Source organism: Colossoma macropomum, unplaced genomic scaffold (genome assembly GCF_904425465.1).
Source record: "Colossoma macropomum unplaced genomic scaffold, Colossoma_macropomum, whole genome shotgun sequence".
Lineage (NCBI taxonomy): Eukaryota > Metazoa > Chordata > Actinopteri > Characiformes > Serrasalmidae > Colossoma > Colossoma macropomum.
In genome coordinates this window covers 8,219,720-8,239,455 of record NW_023494801.1, presented here as the reverse complement: position 1 = coordinate 8,239,455, position 19,736 = coordinate 8,219,720, and the positions used below count along the sequence as shown (strand labels likewise).

The following is a 19,736-nucleotide window of genomic DNA, read 5'->3' as shown; positions in this document are numbered from 1 at the left end:
CTCCTCCACCTCACCTTAAACTAAATGTTGACAAATCAACCTAGTCTATTTAGGTAGCTAAGCCAGCTAGTTATCCAGTAAAATCAGATACAAGGCAGGACATAGTGGTAACAGTGTTGTAATGGATACAGTGTGCAACCCAGGCAGACCTTAACTCTACTTTAGTAGATGTAAATAGAACACACAGACAACCAGGTTGTTGCTGCAGTAAGATTTATATACCATTTGGTTTGAGAAGTCTTCCTTAGCAGTGTGTGCCCTGAGAAATATAACAGTTTCAACAATAGTGGAGTAAAAAGTTTACAGTTTCATGTATTTTCACTTCATTTTAAAGTGCAAAAAGCACACATTCCAGAAAATGCTATTTAAAAACAGTTAATATGGTGCATTTAGTCTTCTTAGTTTTTGCCATTAAAAATAACATAGCTATGTCTACAGTACAGTGTAAGAAGTTGGCTTTCTCTGGATTATGCACTTATGCACTGCATTATAACTTATGTACTGTTGTAAAGCTAAAAACTCTTTTGGTAACACTTTCTATGAATGTCACGTTTGTAAGCATCTATAAACACATTTATAACATGTTATAATGCCTTCATATGGCTTTCTAAACATGATTATAAACATTTATAAAAATGAATTACGCTGAATTACACTTTATAGCCATGTTTATTATACATTATGAATTGTTAATATAATGCATTATAAGTAGTATTGATAACATGTTATACTGTCAGTGCCTAAGAAGTCAGTCCCAGCTTGGAGACTGCAAAGTAAAGACAAATACCAAGCTAACGGTGGTGTACATTAACGTTCCCACATTGGGTAAAGCACTGATGGCAGCACTAGTTTAAACTCTGACATCTGAAGCCTGTAATGTGCTTTACTGTGTATGTTTTAGTGTTTCAGTAAATCCTTCAGTAAATACTTTAACTTGAAGCCTCACTCTTAACACTGGAGGAGGCTTTAGTACAGTACGCTTCACTTTACTTAGAGCGGACAAATACCACTTATGAGCTCTTATAATTTGTTATGAACAGTACTTATAATGTATTATGTTAACAATTCATAATGCATAATAAGCATGGCTATAACGTGTAATGCATTTTTATGAATATTTATAGCCATGTTTATAATGATTTATGAAAAAATTATAACATGTTATGAATGTGTTTATAGATGCTTACAAAGGTGACATTCATAGAAAGTGTTACCACTCTTTTTTATTTGAGAACCATCTTTAAAATCTTTTAGTGCACTTCATTAGGTTTTGCTAAATGAAGCATAGAAAAAAGCAAAGTAAAAGTAAACAAGAACAGAAATTAAGATATACTGATATGCATTAAGAATGAACTTAAAGAGTACAATACATAGGCCTCAGCTTAAGAGCCTTAACTGAGGAAGGTGGTAAAGACAGACTTTGGCTTTCTTGAACTTCAAAAATGACTAATAAAGCTGGCTATTCTATGTTTGTTTCAAACTAATGGCTGCTGCACATAACAGGTATGTTGCTTAAACCATTTAGGTCACATGTAGACATCTACACTACGTAGTGTTGGCTAGTGCATCAGACTAGAGCAGTTACTTCAAGTGCCAAGTTAGATAGTGATAAAATTACTAAATATTCTGCTCAAGTTTTTATACAAAGTCATGGTATTTTAGCTTTAAAATCCCTCACCCCAGATATCATGGATTGTTATTCCTTGCCTTTTAGAAGTATCTCTTTGAATTTGAGAGATATATTAAGAGATGTTACATTTTAGCCTTTCAATGCTGACTCGATTCTTCATTTTCCTGAGTGCTCATTCTTAACTGAACATTTGAAAGAGAGCAGGAAGCGAAAGCAGAAAGAGAGATGTGATGGAGAGCAATGATGAATCAGCTGAACTAGACATGACATGCTGTACTGTGGTGGTAGTTGTAGTAGATGTGGTGCTGGCTTTGGGAGGGAAGGTGCCCACTACAGCGTTCAGGAAGCCTGAGAAGCTTGAGGTTTTAGTGAAGACCTGGACATTTGAGGCACGAACTGTCCTGGTGCTGTTACTGGAGCTAGTGTTAGTGCCACTGTTGCTGGACAGGGTCAAAACCACAGCCTGCACCCATGATTGTCCAATCTTACACATCAGAGGACCTCCTTTATTAGTCTGAGAGTGAGAGAGAAAGATTATGAGCCAGTGTTACAGGCACAGTTTTGCCTACAATGTGGAGCCTACACTCAGAAACCTTTTTAGTTTAACCTTAGACTTAACTTGGTCTATGAAAAAAGCCTTGTGTTTAGTAGGGTTTTTTCTGAACCGCAAGCACATACATAACATTTTGTATTTCTTTGGGAAGTGAACAAAAGCCAGCAATGTTTTGTGAACAACTAAAGAACTAAATGTTATCAAACTACTGCCAAACACGCTGTTGTAAATATTTTTTAAAAGAACTGCTGGAAATCTGCTTTGTGCAGTGGACTCATCGTCAGGAGGGAGGTCGCAAAATAAATGAGCTCTGTTCAGTATGTAGTGCACACTGCACCTTACAAAGTCAAACCACCCTGTTGTTTTGGCATAAAAGATTCTGAAAAAGATTTTGCTATGATATGTTGTTTTTGTCTAAGGTATACTGCCTTAAAAGAAGACTACTTTTAAGAAAAAGTGACAAATGCCATCAAAATCATATCAGCTGAGGAGTTGTCATTTTTGCATGTATGGCGTATACATGCAAAAATGACAACTGCTCAGTACACTCACATTTTGTTGAGTGGTTTCCTTATATTGACTTCTAAAGATGTTTCTTTTTTTTTTTTGCATAAACCTTCTTTTGATTTTTTCTCATTTAAGATTGTATTCTGCCTCACAAGTCAAGACAAAGATAAACCTTAAGTCATAGTTTGAGTTGCAAAACATGCAGCACAGTTTCATTGGTCATGTTGAGAAGAGTCAGTCACAGACATGCTGACATGGTTTTAGGTAAAAATACACAGACTGTGACTGAAAACTCAAAAATATTCATTCTTAAAAATAGAAAATAATGAGTTGTTACTGTTATTAGCAAGAAACATTAATGTCAGTGTTGTTTATATTATATTGCATACTAATATACTAGCATGAAACGTGAACTAACCTTGAGGAAAGTTTGTCAACATCAGCTCTGTAAAATCAGCAGCATTTTAGCAGCTAAGTAGGGTATTGCTATTAGCATTTTTGTAAAATGCAAATGTGTCGTAAAAATTGGGCCAAATCATTTGATAACATTTAAGAACAAGAAGGATTTTCTCTGCCTCCAAAGTTTAAGCTAAGACAAACTTAAACTAAATGTTGAGAAATTAACTTAATCTATGTATCTAGCTTAGCTTGCTAGTTATCCAGTACAATCAGAAACAATGTACAGCAGTACACATTGGTAGCAGTGTTGTAATATATACAGTGTGCATGTGACCTGACTTGCTTTTTCACATCAGTAGAAAAGCGATCCAGGTGGTGCTTTAAACATACCAAAAATCCCCAGAGCAAATCCATAAATCCAACAGTACACCTGTAGTTTCCTGTTCTTCTTGTACTTCGTAAATTCATTGTAGTGTAATAATAAAATTGATTTCAGATGGATTTAAAAGCATGTTAATATACAGACCTGTTCTAAGGGCATGACTCCTGTGCAGATGCTGCTGCTAGATGAGGATGCGTTGCCACAGTCCAGTATAGTTGTGTTAAACTGCTGAAGAGTCTGCTCAACTACAGCAGAAGGAAAACAAATATGAGGAAGAAGACCAAGGCAAAAGAAACTTCTAAAAAATACAGAATGTGATGACATCCATTGGAAATGGACACATACATTAAAGAAGTAATGACTTTACAGTGATTTTACAGTCAAGTGGTGTTGTTAGACACAGCAGCAAAATACAATGTGATAAAATACGACAATGTTCAGTACACAATTTATTATGATTAATCTGTTATGGGGATTCAAGTAACTGACTCAGACTTTAATTGCATGTTGATGTGTCTTCCTGCTTTGCCCTTAAATGATTTGCAACTCGAGACTTAAGACTTGTGAAATTTCAGCCTAAGAAAATGAACAAAGTGGACTAAATTAGCATTGCCAACCTTAATGCGGCAAAAACTTTGAATCTGGAGGACAGAATAAAATGCCAAATGCAGAAATTGCTGTTTTTAATTGAAAGGGTCAAAACAAGTTGACATGATTGGCTACCGTGTAGTTTGGATAGCAAGTATTCTAGCTAGTGTGGTATCTAATTTACATGTAGTGGTCTGCTAATCCATCTGAAGTACATTCCCATAAAACTAACCAAAACTGCACTGGATGTTACGCAAGCTACCTATCAAAGCTACTATACAAACTACAGACTGACCTACTGGTTTCAGTTGTTTTGTTTCTTTCATTGACACGTTGCATTTGTCTTCATGTAGTGCTAAAGCTAATAATGAGACTAAACAAATATTCCCTACTAAACATGTGAGACTTGACTCTAATTTGCTCCCAGTGACACGAGACGCGATTTGGACCCGCATAAAGTGACTCGTAAACATCTGTTACTTATAATCATAATAAACAGTTATTCTGCCAAGCAGTGTAGCTTCTTATACGCAGATTATGGTTGCCAAGCATAAAAGTAAAAGCCAAATATCAGTCAAAAGCACACTGGAATATATTAATCTGAAGCATTAGTCCATTATTTAATGGATATGTATGTCATACATGTGTGTAGCACTTATATGATGCGACTCAGCAAATCAGATTCTACAGCATGCAGAAATAAACATACCTCCTCCTCCTGAACCCCAGCCAGCTGCCCAGCACTGAGTGTTAACAGGGAAGCTGTTGTCCCCCAGGTCCACACATATGGGCTGAATGTAGTTTGTGAGTGTTGGCTTGCGAGACAATTGCAGTACTGCTACATTGTTTGCTGTACCATTGCTCAGTGAGATTTTGGTCACGCTTATAGAGACCTCGTTGGCATTGGGGCCGTTCTGTTTGAGGCGGCCCAGAATTACAGTCCAGTCAGAAGCATTGGTGGAGCTGTGAGATAAGGTACAGCAGAATATCAAATCTTACAGTTAGCATTGATGTGTGTTGATGTGGTTTCGATTCCTGACTTAACTTTTGAGTTTCATATTGATAATTCTGTGTTTTTACCTAGAGAAGCAATCAGCGGAGCTCAAGACAAACTGCTCAGCTACCAGTGTTCCTCCACAGACATGAGTACCATTACGTTGCAGGCTGGCCATCCATGGCCACACACCTGCAAATGCCAAGGAGTTGCCCCCTCCTGTAACAGTATTCAGCTTGGCACTGCCACACACCACAGCTGGAGCAAGATAGGAAATAAAGTATAATTAATGACTAATTTTCCTTAGCAGTTTGCCTTCAACTATTCCCTTTGCCTGATAATGAAGTTCTGGTCACAGAGACTTCTCCAGATGCAGTCCACAGTAAATGTAGATAATCTTACATGAAGGGATGGGGGAGTAGCTAAGTAGTGCACTGCTTTTTGTAGCTAACTACAAATTTTTGTAGCTAATAGCTGTAGCCGCTACAGCTTTATGAAACGTAGCTAATAGCTGTAGCGCTAAATTTTTGTCTACGTATAGCAAAAATTTTCACAACAATTTCGCTACAGGCTTCAGGCAATCCGCGCAAAATCTGAACCATTGAATGCAGTCATTAACTGGGATGGTGGTGATTGTGCAATCCTGACTGAGCAGCGGACAGTTTGAGCAAAGGGTCATGCACTGATCACCCCTTACTAGTAGGCTTAACTCGGGGGTCACAACCGAAATGTTAAGAAGAGCTATTTTGTCCTTTCAACAAAAATTAAACCACCTTGGGAGCCACAACATTTTATATCTGTTTTAACATATTGGCTGTAAATATGTCTCAGTATGTGCTGATGTTCTAGTACAGGCTACTAATATAATAGAAACGAAAACGCATACTTTACTCTGCTTTAAGCTTAACTTCACCACGAGTTTCTTGTAAAATGTCTCTCAGTTTTCGACTTTTTTTTCAGTCGCTTCTCATTCTCCTGCCTGTTCCACCTTAAATGCTGCCTGAGTCGCCAGATTGTATTGCTGCGCCATTTAAGGTGGAATGGGACAATTCGAACGAGAAGCTGGTGAATGAGTAGCGAATTCAGCTTTGCAAGTTGTTGTAGCTTAAACGTATGAGGAAACCAGCTGAGCGCTTATAAATGCAAATGAGTTCATTCATCTCCAAATTATCGAAGTTCATCTTAAATCTTTCTCTTTGCTTTTTCGTTATCTGCGTTGCTGTGTGACCAGCAGTCTATGCGTCAGTCTTCAACATTAAAGGTTGATGAATTAGCAGTAATACATTAACTCCAAGACCATTTATTGTGAAAACTGTGTTAGAACTGTGTGTTATAATGATTTTACAGCAAAGGAGGATTATTATGTTATTTTACCTAAAAATCTAGTTCTGCTGTGGAGCCACAACAGCTCTGCAGCAGTGGAGAGATTATTCAGGTCTGATTCTCACCCCAAACAGAACCAGGGTCACTGATGAGAGTTCTGAGGCTGAAGTGTTGCTGAAGTTTTACAAAGGACTCTGAATGTCATGTCTGTACAGATCTTGCTGAAATGTTTAAATAGGAGCAGTTTTATTTCAACAGTTGACAATGCTTTGCACTAAACTGTTTGGTTTGTATCCAGTTATTTTTGTTGATCTTTGTTAGGAAAAACCTGGAATGGTTGACTTTGCCTTTACTTAGTCTAAATTTTTGTTGGATATCGCCTTCGGTTGTGTAAGTTTGATTATTGGTTACACTTAAATTCACTTTTTGGTGATATTTTTGTATATGTGCAGCTTTTGAATTGTAGGTTTCTTTCTGGCACATGATTAAATGCAGTGTCTTGTTCACACTGTCAGTTGGGCTTTTTTGGTGTGTCAGGTGGAGATACACAAACATTCTGACAATCGCGCTTTGAAAGTAGCTAAGGAGTAGTGCACTATCCCACCCCTGCTTACATGAAGCAGTAGTTGTGGGGACAGTGGTGGTGGTTATGGTGGTTGTAGTGGTTGTAGCAACAGTAGGCAGTCCAGCACAGGACACACTCAGGTCCCCATCAGAGCCAGTGGAAGTGTATGTGACAAAGCCTGGCTGGTTGCTGGTGATGTGCTGGTTGATCCAGCCTTGGTACTGAGACACTCTAGTATACACTCCAGGGTAATTTGGCAGAGCACAGCCTTCACCAAAGCTCACAATGCCTGCCTGGACCCACACACCGCCCTGTTTGCTGACCAGTGGACCTCCAGAGTCTCCCTGTGCAGAACCAGATAGATATCTATGTGTATACAATAAGCATCTTTAAATGGAATGAGAGAGGATGCCAGCATTGGAGAGATTAGGAAGAGATTACCTGACAGGAGTCTTTGCCCCCTGCCAACAATCCAGCACATATCATGTTGTCAGTGATCTTTCCAACTCCATATAAGCAGTTACATTTCCTGTTTCCAACAACTGGGACTTGTACTTCCTGCAGGGTCATTGGAGAGGCGAGACTTACTGAGGAAACACACATTGAACGTCATTTCAACTGTGTCATTTTACAATGTCATGAAATTTCATTGAGGTGTGAAAATGTGCTGTAATTGCAAATATTATAAAATCTACAAACCTTAAAGTAAAATTGTGTGCGAAATACCTAATTCAATTTGTGGTGTAATGATCACATCTCATTAAAGTAATTATATCATGCTCTTTGTTAATGGGATGCCAGCTCTGCTCCTACAAATCCACCCTCTTAGAGAGATCAATTCTAATATAAATCTAATCTTCCTGACCCAGAAAGTCTTCAGAAAGGCCTTTATGTTTCTTTATGTTTCTAGTCTGTGGCCATACACACTAAATTAATTAGGTTTCCACCAAACTGTAAATGATGGATCAGCAAAGTGTGGCCAAGTTCCAGTCTATGTGTACTGTAAAAATCATAAGCAGATTTTATTAGCATCAAAAATGCAAAACGCCCTTCCCTTTCTCATGCATACAGTTGTATGCAAAACAACCCCTCATAAAATGACGTGTTTTATTGATTTTCTTAATGAAAATAAGTTAATGCATCCTCTATAGCGACACTTGAACATGGCATTTTTCTGCATATTATAGTTATGTTAAACGGCATTCAAATGTGTATACTCTGTAGATGATGTGTTAATGTGTTAACACAACACGTCATTTGACATTGTAGTGCAAAATTTCTATTTATTTGAGTTCAACATATTGGAAATAAAATAAAATAAAATCTTCCATAACGTTTGCCCAGGCCATGTTTTAAAGTTTTAATTTTTTAAAAGATCTTAAATGAGAGAATGTGTCAACTTATTTTCTCTAAGAAAATCAACAAAACATGCCAAGTGCTCAAATTTTTGCATACAACAATATGCATTTGAGCGAGAGCCATGAAAACCATAGGAGGGCCTTGCAAAAAAGGTGGTTGGAGATATTACACATGTGACTGATTGCATATTCTGCTTGATTTACTACAGTTCGAACAACTTGCGGCGGATGGTTTTTGCATCAATTAAAAAGATCAGAGACTATTTAACAATGGCAGCAGACATAGTGATAGATGGAGCTATGGAGCTACAGGGCTACGTACAGTTTGTGTGACAAGCTGCAGCTTTAGTAAATCAAACACTAATTTCAAGCACACTGGGGGCACCTATTAAGGTTGTATCAAAGCAAATTTTGCACTGCACTTGCGCTCGTACATACATCCGGCCCTTAGAACAGTGTAGGATTGCATATTAGCTGACCAGCAAATAACCTAACTTTAAAGTATTCTTTTAGTAAACTACCATAAGGGATTTATTTTGGGCACTTACACTATTTATGACAGTGTATGTTGTGAATCCACCATATGAGGTACATAGGATGTAGCCTCAATCGGATTCAGTTTGATAAAGTATATAAAGCTTAGCTCCCTCACAAATCTGTCCTCATTTCTCACCTCCACTGGAGGTGTCTCCCCAGCCAGTGACCCAGGTCAGAGTGCCATTGAAGAACGTGCTTCCGGCTGTAGCCAGGCAGACAGGCTTAATATAATTAGTGAAGGCGACACTAGAGCTCAGCTGCAGCAGGGCGATGTCGTTGTCATGCGTCACTGGATCATAGTTGTCATGTACGATGAGTTGCAGAACAGATCTGGACACTGAATTTGGGTTACTTGAGGACAGTGACTGCATACCCAGATACACGGTGACTTGTGAAGCAACATAACTGAAAAAAGATAAAAAGAGAGAAAGCCATTCTTATCACCATCTGATAAATGTTCTCGTCACAGTATTACAAGTGACTCTTCAGAATTTTTATTCAGCGTGAAACCTTGCAAAGCAGTGGGCCGCTGTTAGAACCCAGTTAGAGTTGATGAGGGATCCACCGCAGAAATGAAAACCATTATCCTGCAGACTAACTTGCCAAGGCCAAGAACCTGCAGTGGCATCCTGTCCTCCCACTATCCTGGTATTTAGAGGAGCTGCACCACACACTGACAAAGAGAGAGGAGCAACATTCTGATTAGATTCTAGTTAGGTGGGCAACTGAACAGGATGGTGTGGATTGCATCACACAGTGTAACGAAGAAAGACTGACTAAAGTAAAGCAGGACCGCTCATATTTCTTACTTTAATTGTCAAGGAAAAGACTTCATCTTACACCATCTTTCTTCTCTCTTAAACTAAGGCTGGCTTGACATGATGAAACCTTAATGCAATTAGTTGCATGCTGGGACTTCCCCATATAGTCTTCCACAAGTTATTTACCTGAAATATTGTTATCATTTTTCCAGCTGTTCTTGATGATATATTTGAAATGTTTTTAATCTTTTGCGATCTGGTTTTTGATCTGGTGAAATCAGGTATTTAAAAGAATGCTGTTCGACATGATCCTGTGACGCGTTACTGGCGTTCTGATTGGCTGTTTCATGAAACCTGTTTGACAAAGTTGAGATGCTTGCAGCTGTTGCGGCATGGTTTTAAGTGAGTTGCAGGACACTTTACGTCATGCAACTTGAGTGCAATTTAGTTTCATTTAAGTTTCAAGGAACTAAAGTTGCATGAAAGTTTACATTGTTTAAAGCCAGCCTAAACACAGTTTAAAATGTTTCGATATTGACTAATAGGTGCAATGTTAGTCATTTTTTGTTTTGCATTTGACAAAAAGTAAGGGAAAAAATTAATTTACTTCATACTCCACCCACTTTAACAAGCAGCTCTTTGTATTTGACCCAGACTGGACTGATTTGTTCGGCATTACTTATTATATTTATAATTTATGTTATTTTATATTGCTGCTGTCTAAAAACACCTTGTTTCTTCAAAATGTAACTGTACAAGTGAAGGAAAAAACATTCTAAACTTTCAATGTAAGTTAATGTAACAAGATTTTGTCAGACTTCTTTTTTTCTGTTGGTCCATTTCTCACGAAATTTTAACACAATGTAATGGGAAGCTGGCCCTTAAAAAAAGAAAGGAAAAAAAAAGAAAAACACCAAAAATTGGAGATGCAACATTTTGTTAAGACAGTGAGAATGTATAATAAGTTGTTATACTATATAAATTAAAATCCTTTAAAAAGTATTTTTATATGTCTTATTCAATATTTCAAAGGCGTTGAGGTATTATATACTAAATTTACATACTGTAATCATCAATTTACAGTATTTTTGTCAAGTTGTCTGTCTCACGAGTTGATAATCCCTTTTCAAATATGAGAACATGAGGCATTATGGATGTTTATTTTATTATAACTTCTTTCTCATTGTTCTACATCTTTCTCAGGTATTTTAGAATCATTCACAACTCTGTTCTTCATTCTGGACACATCTAACATTTCTTAATTTCTTTACAGCTTCCTACCAATTATTTCAAAGCTAAATTGGCTGTGTAGTTGAAAATTGATTATTGATTATTCAAACACTGTTTTAGATTATTAAATAAAAATAAGAAATAACTTACCATTCAACTGTGAGTGGCACCCTGAAACAAACAGAACAATGTCAATGCTCACTCATCAGTAACATTTACTGTGGATTAACTACAGTGGATTTTTTGCTCCAAGTTCAAGTAGATTAGTGAAAAGATGAGAAGTCAATGAAGCAAAACTCAAGAGTAGCATATTTATTGAATCTTTTATCTCTTCATCTTTTATCTGTTTTAGGACATTGTGTATTTCGGTGAATACTCTTCCCATTAACACTCAAGTTTACAGACTAACTTGCAAGAAAAAACTTGTTCAGGGATCACACTTATTCCAAGGGAATTCCTGTAGCCTCATAAATAGCTGAGGTTATGTTGTGTGTCTAATATATTGTTATTTTGCCACTGCCTTTTGTTGTTTCCTTTGTTTTTTCTTTCTTTGTAATGAGGTGTGAAGAGAGCTCAGGATCAGACCAGATCTTTTGTTTGAGAAAAGTGAATGGCTATCTAAACTAAATACAGTGTCTCTTTTGATAATAGGACAGCGGACACACAATAGCAAAAGTTCGGGCAACCCTGGCTGAATGGTGAAAATAAGTGAACACATCCTCTACAGAGAACATGCTACTTATTTATTTTTATGTTAGAAATAAAATTTGTAATTTAAACATTACTGTGTAAATGTTTATGCTGTACAAAAAAAATTACACTCTTTTTTACTTATCTGTACTATTTCTTGTATAATGCCTCTATAAAGCTAGTTAAGATCAATCAATTTGGACAAGTTCTACAGACTGAAGAGTCTTTTGCCCAAAAAGCTGCCCAGCTTTTTGGGCAAAAGACTCTTCAGTCTGTAGACCTTCTCTTTTCATAATAGTATTTTGTGTCGTAGCATATTGTCATGCTAAAACAATAACATCTAAACAATAGAAAGTAACTATGACTCCAGTATAAAGTTATTTAAGCTTGGACCTGTTAAGTAACTGTGCTTCATTTTTGTGAGGCAATGAATTAAGTTTACAGTGTAGATGCCTCAGAAAATTATATTCACAAAGCTATTTAATTGGGTACTAAGCATTTATTTACTCAAAAAACACAAATATTAGAATACCCGCAAAGTTTGTTTAACCATTTTCAGAGCTTTCCTTATGGAAATCCAGTATTATTTGCAGTTCATTAAATTAAATCATATATTGTCACTGTCCAAAGAAAAACATGTTTCTCCACTTTTTTGGCAACTGCTCTTTATGTTGTGTGGAAATTCTATGATGAATGGACTAATAGAAATGCTCCAAAACTGCTTGGAATAAAATCTCTTCACATTAACTTACACTGAAACTAAAGAATGTTTTTGCCTTTTGCTGTAAACCCACCATTTTGGAAATACTTGTTTTTCTTTGGACAATGACAATTTGCTGCTGATGGAATTTAATAAATACATGTGATGGGTTGGGCTGGGACATTTTTCTGCACATTTCAGTGCTCAATTTCTACTTATTTGCTGAGTTGACATATTGGAAGATAATAAAATACAAAATGTAAAATGCACCATAACTTTTGCACAAGCCACATTTTCTGTTTTATTTTTCAGTATGTTAAATTCAGCAAATAAACAGCTATTTTAAACAGTTATAACAGAAGTGCGTTCTCTGTAGAGGAAGCGATAACTTATTTTCACTTGGAAAATTTACAAAACGTCATTCAAACTTTTGCATGACTGTATAATACATCTTTTCTTAAACTGTCATCATTAAAAAATATCAAAACTCAACAGAAATATGTGCATTTTCCAAATGTTAATGTAATGAAGGCTTAGGCTCCACTCACAATCAGCATAGCCACGTCAGGTCATAACCGCTGAAAGACTACTTTTCTGTAGCACCTAACCAGAGTATCCAAATATGTCTATATACTTTGTACTAATGACAACATGCACACGAATGTTCCATGTTTTCTGAGATCTCACTGGACAATGCAGTTCTGAGGCCCATTCTAAAATCCATTTTCTAAAAATCAGCTCTTGAACATAAGTTCTCTAATCACTAGAACACCTGCAATCATAAAATGTAGATGTTCATTTTTAACCATATTTTTATGGATATTGCAGAGGAATTTCTTAGTATGTTGTTCATAGCTGGATTTATTATAGAGTATATAGTACGAAATGTTTCTAACATCATTCAAAGGCTAGATTTGTGGATTTCATGCATGTTTTCTAATTGTTTGTCTAAATGTCTAAACTTCCAATACAAAAAAAACCCAAAGATTTATTGTGTAAAATTGTGCATTGTGTAATTTATACATTAATGAATTATTGAATACATAGTTCCTTCTTATGTATTAACAGGAGAAGTAGTGGATAGATAGGATGTGTTGAGTGGGGGAGGCATTTAATGTGTTGCCTAGGGCCATTGAACAACTTAACAACTCTGCCTCTGGTAGAAATATACAATGACTGTGTGTTTTTTTGTCTGAAACTGGTCTAAGTGCTTTTTAATTAGTCATTAATTGTAAACATGCTCTTTTTTTCCTTGTATGCCTGAACTGGTTAAGTGAGTTCTGTTCTCAACCGGTCTGAAATAAAGACACATATCTGTATTCAGTAGGTAAATGAGCAGGAGCACATAAAAACACATGAACAAGCCAAATTAGGAACCTACCTTTGGCTAGGAAGCCGATTATGAGCGCCAAACTCAGCGTCAACATCATCGTCACTTAGAATGAAACCGTCTTACAACATTTCAGACTTTCATACACTTCCTCAGCACCTGAGACTGAGACACACCCGCACCTCTTAAAGACACACCCACACCTCCCTCCCTTTCTCTCTCTCTCTGTCACTTTCTGTTTATCTATTTTTCTCTTTCAGGCACAACATTATGACCACCTCCTTGTTTCTATGCTCATTGTCCATTTTATCAGCTCCACTTACTATATAAGTGCACTTTGTAGTTCTACAATTACAGACTGTAGTCCATCTGTTTCTCTGCATACTTTGTTAGCCCCCTTTTACCCTGTTCTTCAGTGGTCAGGAAACCCCATGGACCCTCACAGAGCAGGTACTATTTGGGTGGTGGATCATTCTCAGCACATTCTGCTGCACAGTTTGTGTTGGTCATCCTCTAGTCCTTCATCAGTGGTCACAGGACGCTGTCGGCTGGATATTTTTGGTTGGTGGACTATTCTCAGTCCAGCAGTGACACTGAGGTGTTTAAAAACTCCAGCAGTGCTGCTGTGTCTGATCCACTCGTACCAGTGCAACACACACTAACACACCACCACCACCACATCAGTGTTACTGCAGTGCTGAGAATAATCCACCACCCAAATAGTACCTGCTCTGTGAGGGTCCATGGGGGTCCTGACTACTGAAAAACAGGGTAAAAGGGGATAACAAAGTATGCAGAGAAACAGATGGACTACAGTCTGTGATTGTAGAACTACAAAGTGCACCTATATAGTAAGTGGATCTGATAAAATGGACAATAAGCACACAAACAAGGAGGTGGTCATAATGTTATGCCTGATCAGTGTATATATGTTTCTAAAAGTTTCTTGGTTTTGGATGTAAGAGTACATAAGAATCATCAAATTGCAAGGTTCTCTAACTAAACATGGTTCTTATGGCATTGCTCCAATGGTGCCTTTATTTACGCTCAAGACACGTTTCAAATTTCCTTTTTCCTGTATTACCAGTTTTAATGTCTGTTCTAAAAATGTAAATAAATATATAAAATAATTATAAAATAAGTGTATTTTATAAACATCCTGAAATACATGCTCCCAGGTACTTGGCTGTACCATAGCAAGACTCATTAAGGCGTCTATTATTTGCAGATTTCCTGTTAGGAACAAAAGGCAGTGATGGTAATGACTGGACAAGTTGTCCTTCATTCCATTTTTTTTCAGCTCAACTCGTTTGAGGAGAACTCAGACAACTTTTCCAAGAAATACATTCCTTTACTGTCAGCTCACAGTTCATTGAAGTACATCATTACATTGTACATTTAGGTGCTTAGTTTCCTGCTTCCATGTCACTGGTGTAATTTCTTTTTTTGCACATCAGTTCAATTTTTTTAGGTTAAACAGTTTTTGGTAATGCTTTCTTTTACAATCCCTTAAAGAGGAATTCTGTGATTTTTAAATTTCTGCATAATTAAATGGTAAAGATGTGAACAGAATCAATCAGAGTGGTTTGATGTGAAATGCTTCATTCTAGAGAAGCTTACCAAGTAAGAATCGTTGACAGTGGTGGTGATAGGAGCCAGATGTCTGAAGAGTTTAATGCCTCTAAAAGCTATTTCACGGGTAGTTGTTACATAAACTGATTCTGAATACATTGCTGGTGCCTGAGACAATGTTTTGTAATAATTCTGACATAAGCTTTTAGTCCAAAATGCAAAACTGAGAAATGCATTTTAAAAAATATATTTATGTTGGAGAGATACATTGTAAGGCAGGAGTGTCCAATCTTATCCGTAAAGGGTTGGTGTGGCTGCAGGTCTTCACTCCAAACAAGCTGAAGCACACCTGATTCTAATTGTTTAATCAGTTGGTCTTAGTCTTCAAACCTTCAATCAGGTGACCTCCTGCAGCCACACCAGCCCTCTGCGGATAAGACACCCTTTGGACGCCCCTATTGTAAGGCATAATGGGAGTGGGAGTGGTGTAAAGCCTGCTGCTGCTGAACTCTGGAGCAGTGGAAACACTAATCACGCTTTTCTATCTGATGGTCTGATGGACAAGTCTGAGTTTGGCAAATGGCAGAAGAACATTACCTGCCTGACTGCATTGTGGCAACTGTAAAGTTTGGTGGAGAAGGGATAATGCTGTGGGGTTGTTTTTCAGGGGTTGGCCTAGACCCCTTAGTTCCAGTGAAGGGAAATCTTAGTGCTTCAGAAAACCAAGGCATTTTGGACAATTGTATGCTCCTGACTTTGTGGGAACAGTTTGGGGAAGAACCTTCTCTGTTCAGCATGACTGAGCCCCAGTGCACAAAGCGAGCTCCATAACGGCATGGCTGGGTGAGTTTGGTGTGGAAGAACTTGACTGGCCTGCACAGAGCCCTGACCTCAACCCCATCAAACACCTTTGGAATGAACTAGAACAGAGACTGCAAGCCAGGCCCTCTCGTTCAACATCAGTGTCTGACCTCACAAATGCTCTTCTGGATAAATTCCCACAGACACACTCCAAAATCTTGTAGAAAGCTTCCCAGAAGAGTAGAAGCTGTTATAGCTGCAAACCAACTCCATATTAATGCCTAAGGATTTAGAATGGGGGGATGTCATGAAAGCTCCTGTGGGTGTAATGTGTAGGTGTCCCAATACTTTTGTCCATACAGTGTATGTGTTTTCAGTGCATTGTGTTGGGGGCTTACATATAATGTCATTCTTATTAACATGGTGCACACACTCCTTTACCTTAGTAACCCCATAATAACTACTAACTACGCCATTGTTATCGTTGTACACTAGAATGAATGCGCCTGTGTGAAAATGTCTGAACATGCCAGCTCAACCCAGGCCTACGCTCCTGTCTTCAGGTTCATTACTCTCTAAGCTGCAAGGTCATGCTAGTGTTTTTTCCCCGACATGATGGTGCTGTCAAACAAAGCTATGTAGGAATGATGTGGACAGGTCAAACAGGTTTGGTTTGTGCATATACTGGAAATGAAGTAAGTAGTTGAGGCAGTTCATAATTATCTAACAAACATGCTTAAGCATCACACAGATAACACAGAAACCTTAAGGGTCTAGTTAGGAAGCCTATTCTATGACAAGTGCTCTTTTTAATGAACAACATAAATGTCCTAATCACCTAAAAGACAGAGCCTCCAGGCAATCATTCTCACATGCTTCAGTCTTCACAAAGACTAGACTGCAGTGACTTTACAGGTCACTGTCAAAAAATCCTTGTATCTGTGAAGCAGTAACTGTATTAGTGAAGGAGAAATGCTCTTTAAAAGGCTTATAGCCTGCAGTTTTTTGCTTTTGTTTTCTGATAAGGTCCATTTATGAATGGTTTTATGTGCCTAAAACAGGACCATATAGACTGGGAAGTAAATGGTATGTTTTGAAAGTTTAATGTTTACATATTACATCCAACAAAAATTACATTTTTATTTTATAAAAGCAAGAAACATTCGGTTTTCCTTGATATGGGCACTTTAATGTACAGTGGGGTCCACTAGTAAAAATGCTTCTATTTTGTATACTTTTCTAGTTTAATGCAAAGTTTTTCATTACAAATGATCAGCATTACAGTTTGATTGAAAAGTGGAAATTATTGAAATATTTACATAAATTATAGAATTTGTTAGTATGTATGTCCCCCTTTTGCTTTAATGACACTCCAGCACAAATTGCCCAATTCTGGTCCTGGAAATCTACCACCCTGCAGAGTTCAGCACACTTAGCACACCTGATTAAGGTAATGAAGGTCTTTAGGAGCGTCTGAATATCAGAGCCAGGTGTGTTGGATCTGTGCTCTCCTGGTAGATCTCCAGGACGACAACTGAGCAGCCCTAGAACAGAAGAACAATTTTGGGTTCCCTAAAGCAGGGATTCCCAATCCCAGTCCCGGTGACCCAACACTATGCACATTTTTGTGCTTTGTCTCATTGAGCTCACCTGGTTCAACTAATGAACAAGCTCCTCGTTGGCTGGGTCAGGTGTCTAGAGTATTGAGAGTAATGGAATTGAGAACCCCTGCTCTGAAGAACCTTTCAGTGGATGGTTCTTCATAGAACCATTTATGTAAATGAGATGTGTGAGTTTGGTTCTTCTATGGCATCACTCAAAGAAGATGTTGTGACATGCTTTCATTATGGCATTTCCCACCAGTGTTAAAAAATTAGAAACTACAAAAAACATTATAGTTGCAATGTTTCAAAATGACAGTAATGATATCATCTGTGTCCTCTTTCCAGTACAGTAACTTGGCTAGAAAAGGCAAAAAGTTCTTAACATTAATTTATGTTAATATAATGAGGTTTTAAGTATGGATAATTTCTATTGGTCCATTCATTATCAAATGATCACACAGTGTGAAGGACATCTAATAGAGTTAAGAGGTTTTCACATGTCAGTAATAATACAATCCTATGAAAGGTGAGTAGATGAGATGTACAGCTGTCTTACTCCATTAACGTGACACTTTCTCCAAATATGCTGTTATAACACATACTGAACAATGCTTGCCAAACCAGTTCTCCACATTGTTCAGTACAACATACAGCAAGTAACTATACGGTAAGGAAATCTTGTAGAGCATGACAGCAACTTCCTCACAGTTTATAAATAACTGTGTGGTGTAGTTATGTCTCGTATGTTTTGTGCTATGTTGGGTGAACTTGTGTGGTAGAGGTCCACGGATGTGTGTTCAACATGTATGCATTTACTGTATGTTCAATATGCTTTCAGTGGGACATGCTCTTAAAATAAAGGTGCCAAATTGAACTAATAAGGGTCTTTAGGAGCAATACCAGAACCATAGATCCACAGATTTTGGTTCCCTAATGAGCCATTTAGTGGATTATTCTTTAAAGATCCATTTTTGTAAACAAGTTGTGCAAAAGTAAAGAAACGTTTTTAAATTTTAAAATAATGTATATCAAATAAGGAGTTGTTCCTATAGCCATACGTCTACACCAAGAACCATTTAGAATTGTTACAGTTCCCCCCTCATGGTGATCAGCAGTCGACCAATCCATTGTGGATTGATCCTCTATAGGCCTTTAGAACTTGTTCCTAAACATTGTTCTCATATGTGACTCGTTTCCCTGCTCATTGCTGCGCTGCTTATAATCCATTGCCTCCGAGACTCTAGTTGCGAAGCCTTTCACCTTCATGTGTCTCTTACCTTGCCAGTCTCCTTCTTTAGTTGTATAGCTTGTCTTGAGCTAGCCTTAGCTTCTTTTCCTGCCTTTTCATAGCATCTTGTCCTGCCTAGCCTAGGCCTATCATCCTGCAAAGGCTTAGCTTCCTAATTCTTCCCATATGCCTGCCATTGTCTTTGTTTATATGCCTGTATGTTAAGCTTTTTTCATGTTTTGCCTTGTTGTGCCACTAGCCTAGTCCTTAGCATTAACTTCCTGTTTATCTCACTAGTATCAGTCTTTGTCAGTCACAGGTGTTTAGTGTCTATGACGCCACCAAGGCTCCATTTTGGAGGTATTGTTTTAGTGAGTGATACAGTGATAGTAGCAGCAAAGAACTAGCATTACTTTTATACTCTTTGGTAGCAGTGAAAGCACTAAAACCGGAGAAGAAGAAGAAAAGTGAGAGGAAACCATGGACCACTGTAGTCGTGTCGTCATTTTGTAGTCGGCGCCATGCTCTTTTGCCCATACCAGGAACTCCGTGTCTAAGCTTCATTTCTCTATGGCCAGAATGAATAGGGTTTTCTAAAAATCGCCTCTAAACAAACACGTTCAGAACCCGATACGTTTTGTCCTGTGAACATTCTTCTCTCGAATACCTCTGGATCCTCTGAATCACGAGGTCGTTAAAGAGTTGAAATATGAATATTGCTACATGTGAGCTAAAGCTACTGCGCACTGAATTCCTTAAGCCTCCTTAAGCAGGTTTCATGCGCTGATAAACTGATCTCGGCTATTGGAATATCCTCATAATTATTTAATGCTGGTAACATTTTTCTGAGGACATTTTCTCAGGACATTAGCCAGCTTTTTATTCAACTTTTTCCGTTCCACCTTAAGTGGTGCAGCAATCACGTTCTGAAATGCTGCGCCATTTAAGGTGGAACGGGGAAATTCCAACAAGCAGCTGATGAAA

The 19,736-nt window shown here is 37.7% G+C and overlaps 1 protein-coding gene across 1 annotated transcript in view; it reads right to left on the bottom strand.

Annotated features, from left to right (window-relative positions):
* Nucleotides 1–1,373: 1,373 nt before the first annotated feature.
* Nucleotides 1,374–19,736, bottom strand: part of LOC118821740 (transmembrane protease serine 9-like) — a 34,433-nt gene continuing 16,070 nt past the window's right edge. Inside the window, exons 11-20 of the mRNA XM_036590469.1 lie at nt 19,166–19,194; nt 10,978–10,998; nt 9,347–9,509; nt 8,973–9,241; nt 7,383–7,528; nt 6,991–7,285; nt 5,140–5,311; nt 4,769–5,022; nt 3,616–3,716; nt 1,374–2,144 (exon numbers count right to left, since the gene is read on the bottom strand). Of these exons, the coding sequence (XP_036446362.1) occupies nt 1,809–2,144; nt 3,616–3,716; nt 4,769–5,022; nt 5,140–5,311; nt 6,991–7,285; nt 7,383–7,528; nt 8,973–9,241; nt 9,347–9,509; nt 10,978–10,998; nt 19,166–19,194 (1,786 nt within the window). The 3' untranslated portion in view covers nt 1,374–1,808. The remainder of the gene's footprint in view (nt 2,145–3,615; nt 3,717–4,768; nt 5,023–5,139; nt 5,312–6,990; nt 7,286–7,382; nt 7,529–8,972; nt 9,242–9,346; nt 9,510–10,977; nt 10,999–19,165; nt 19,195–19,736) is intronic.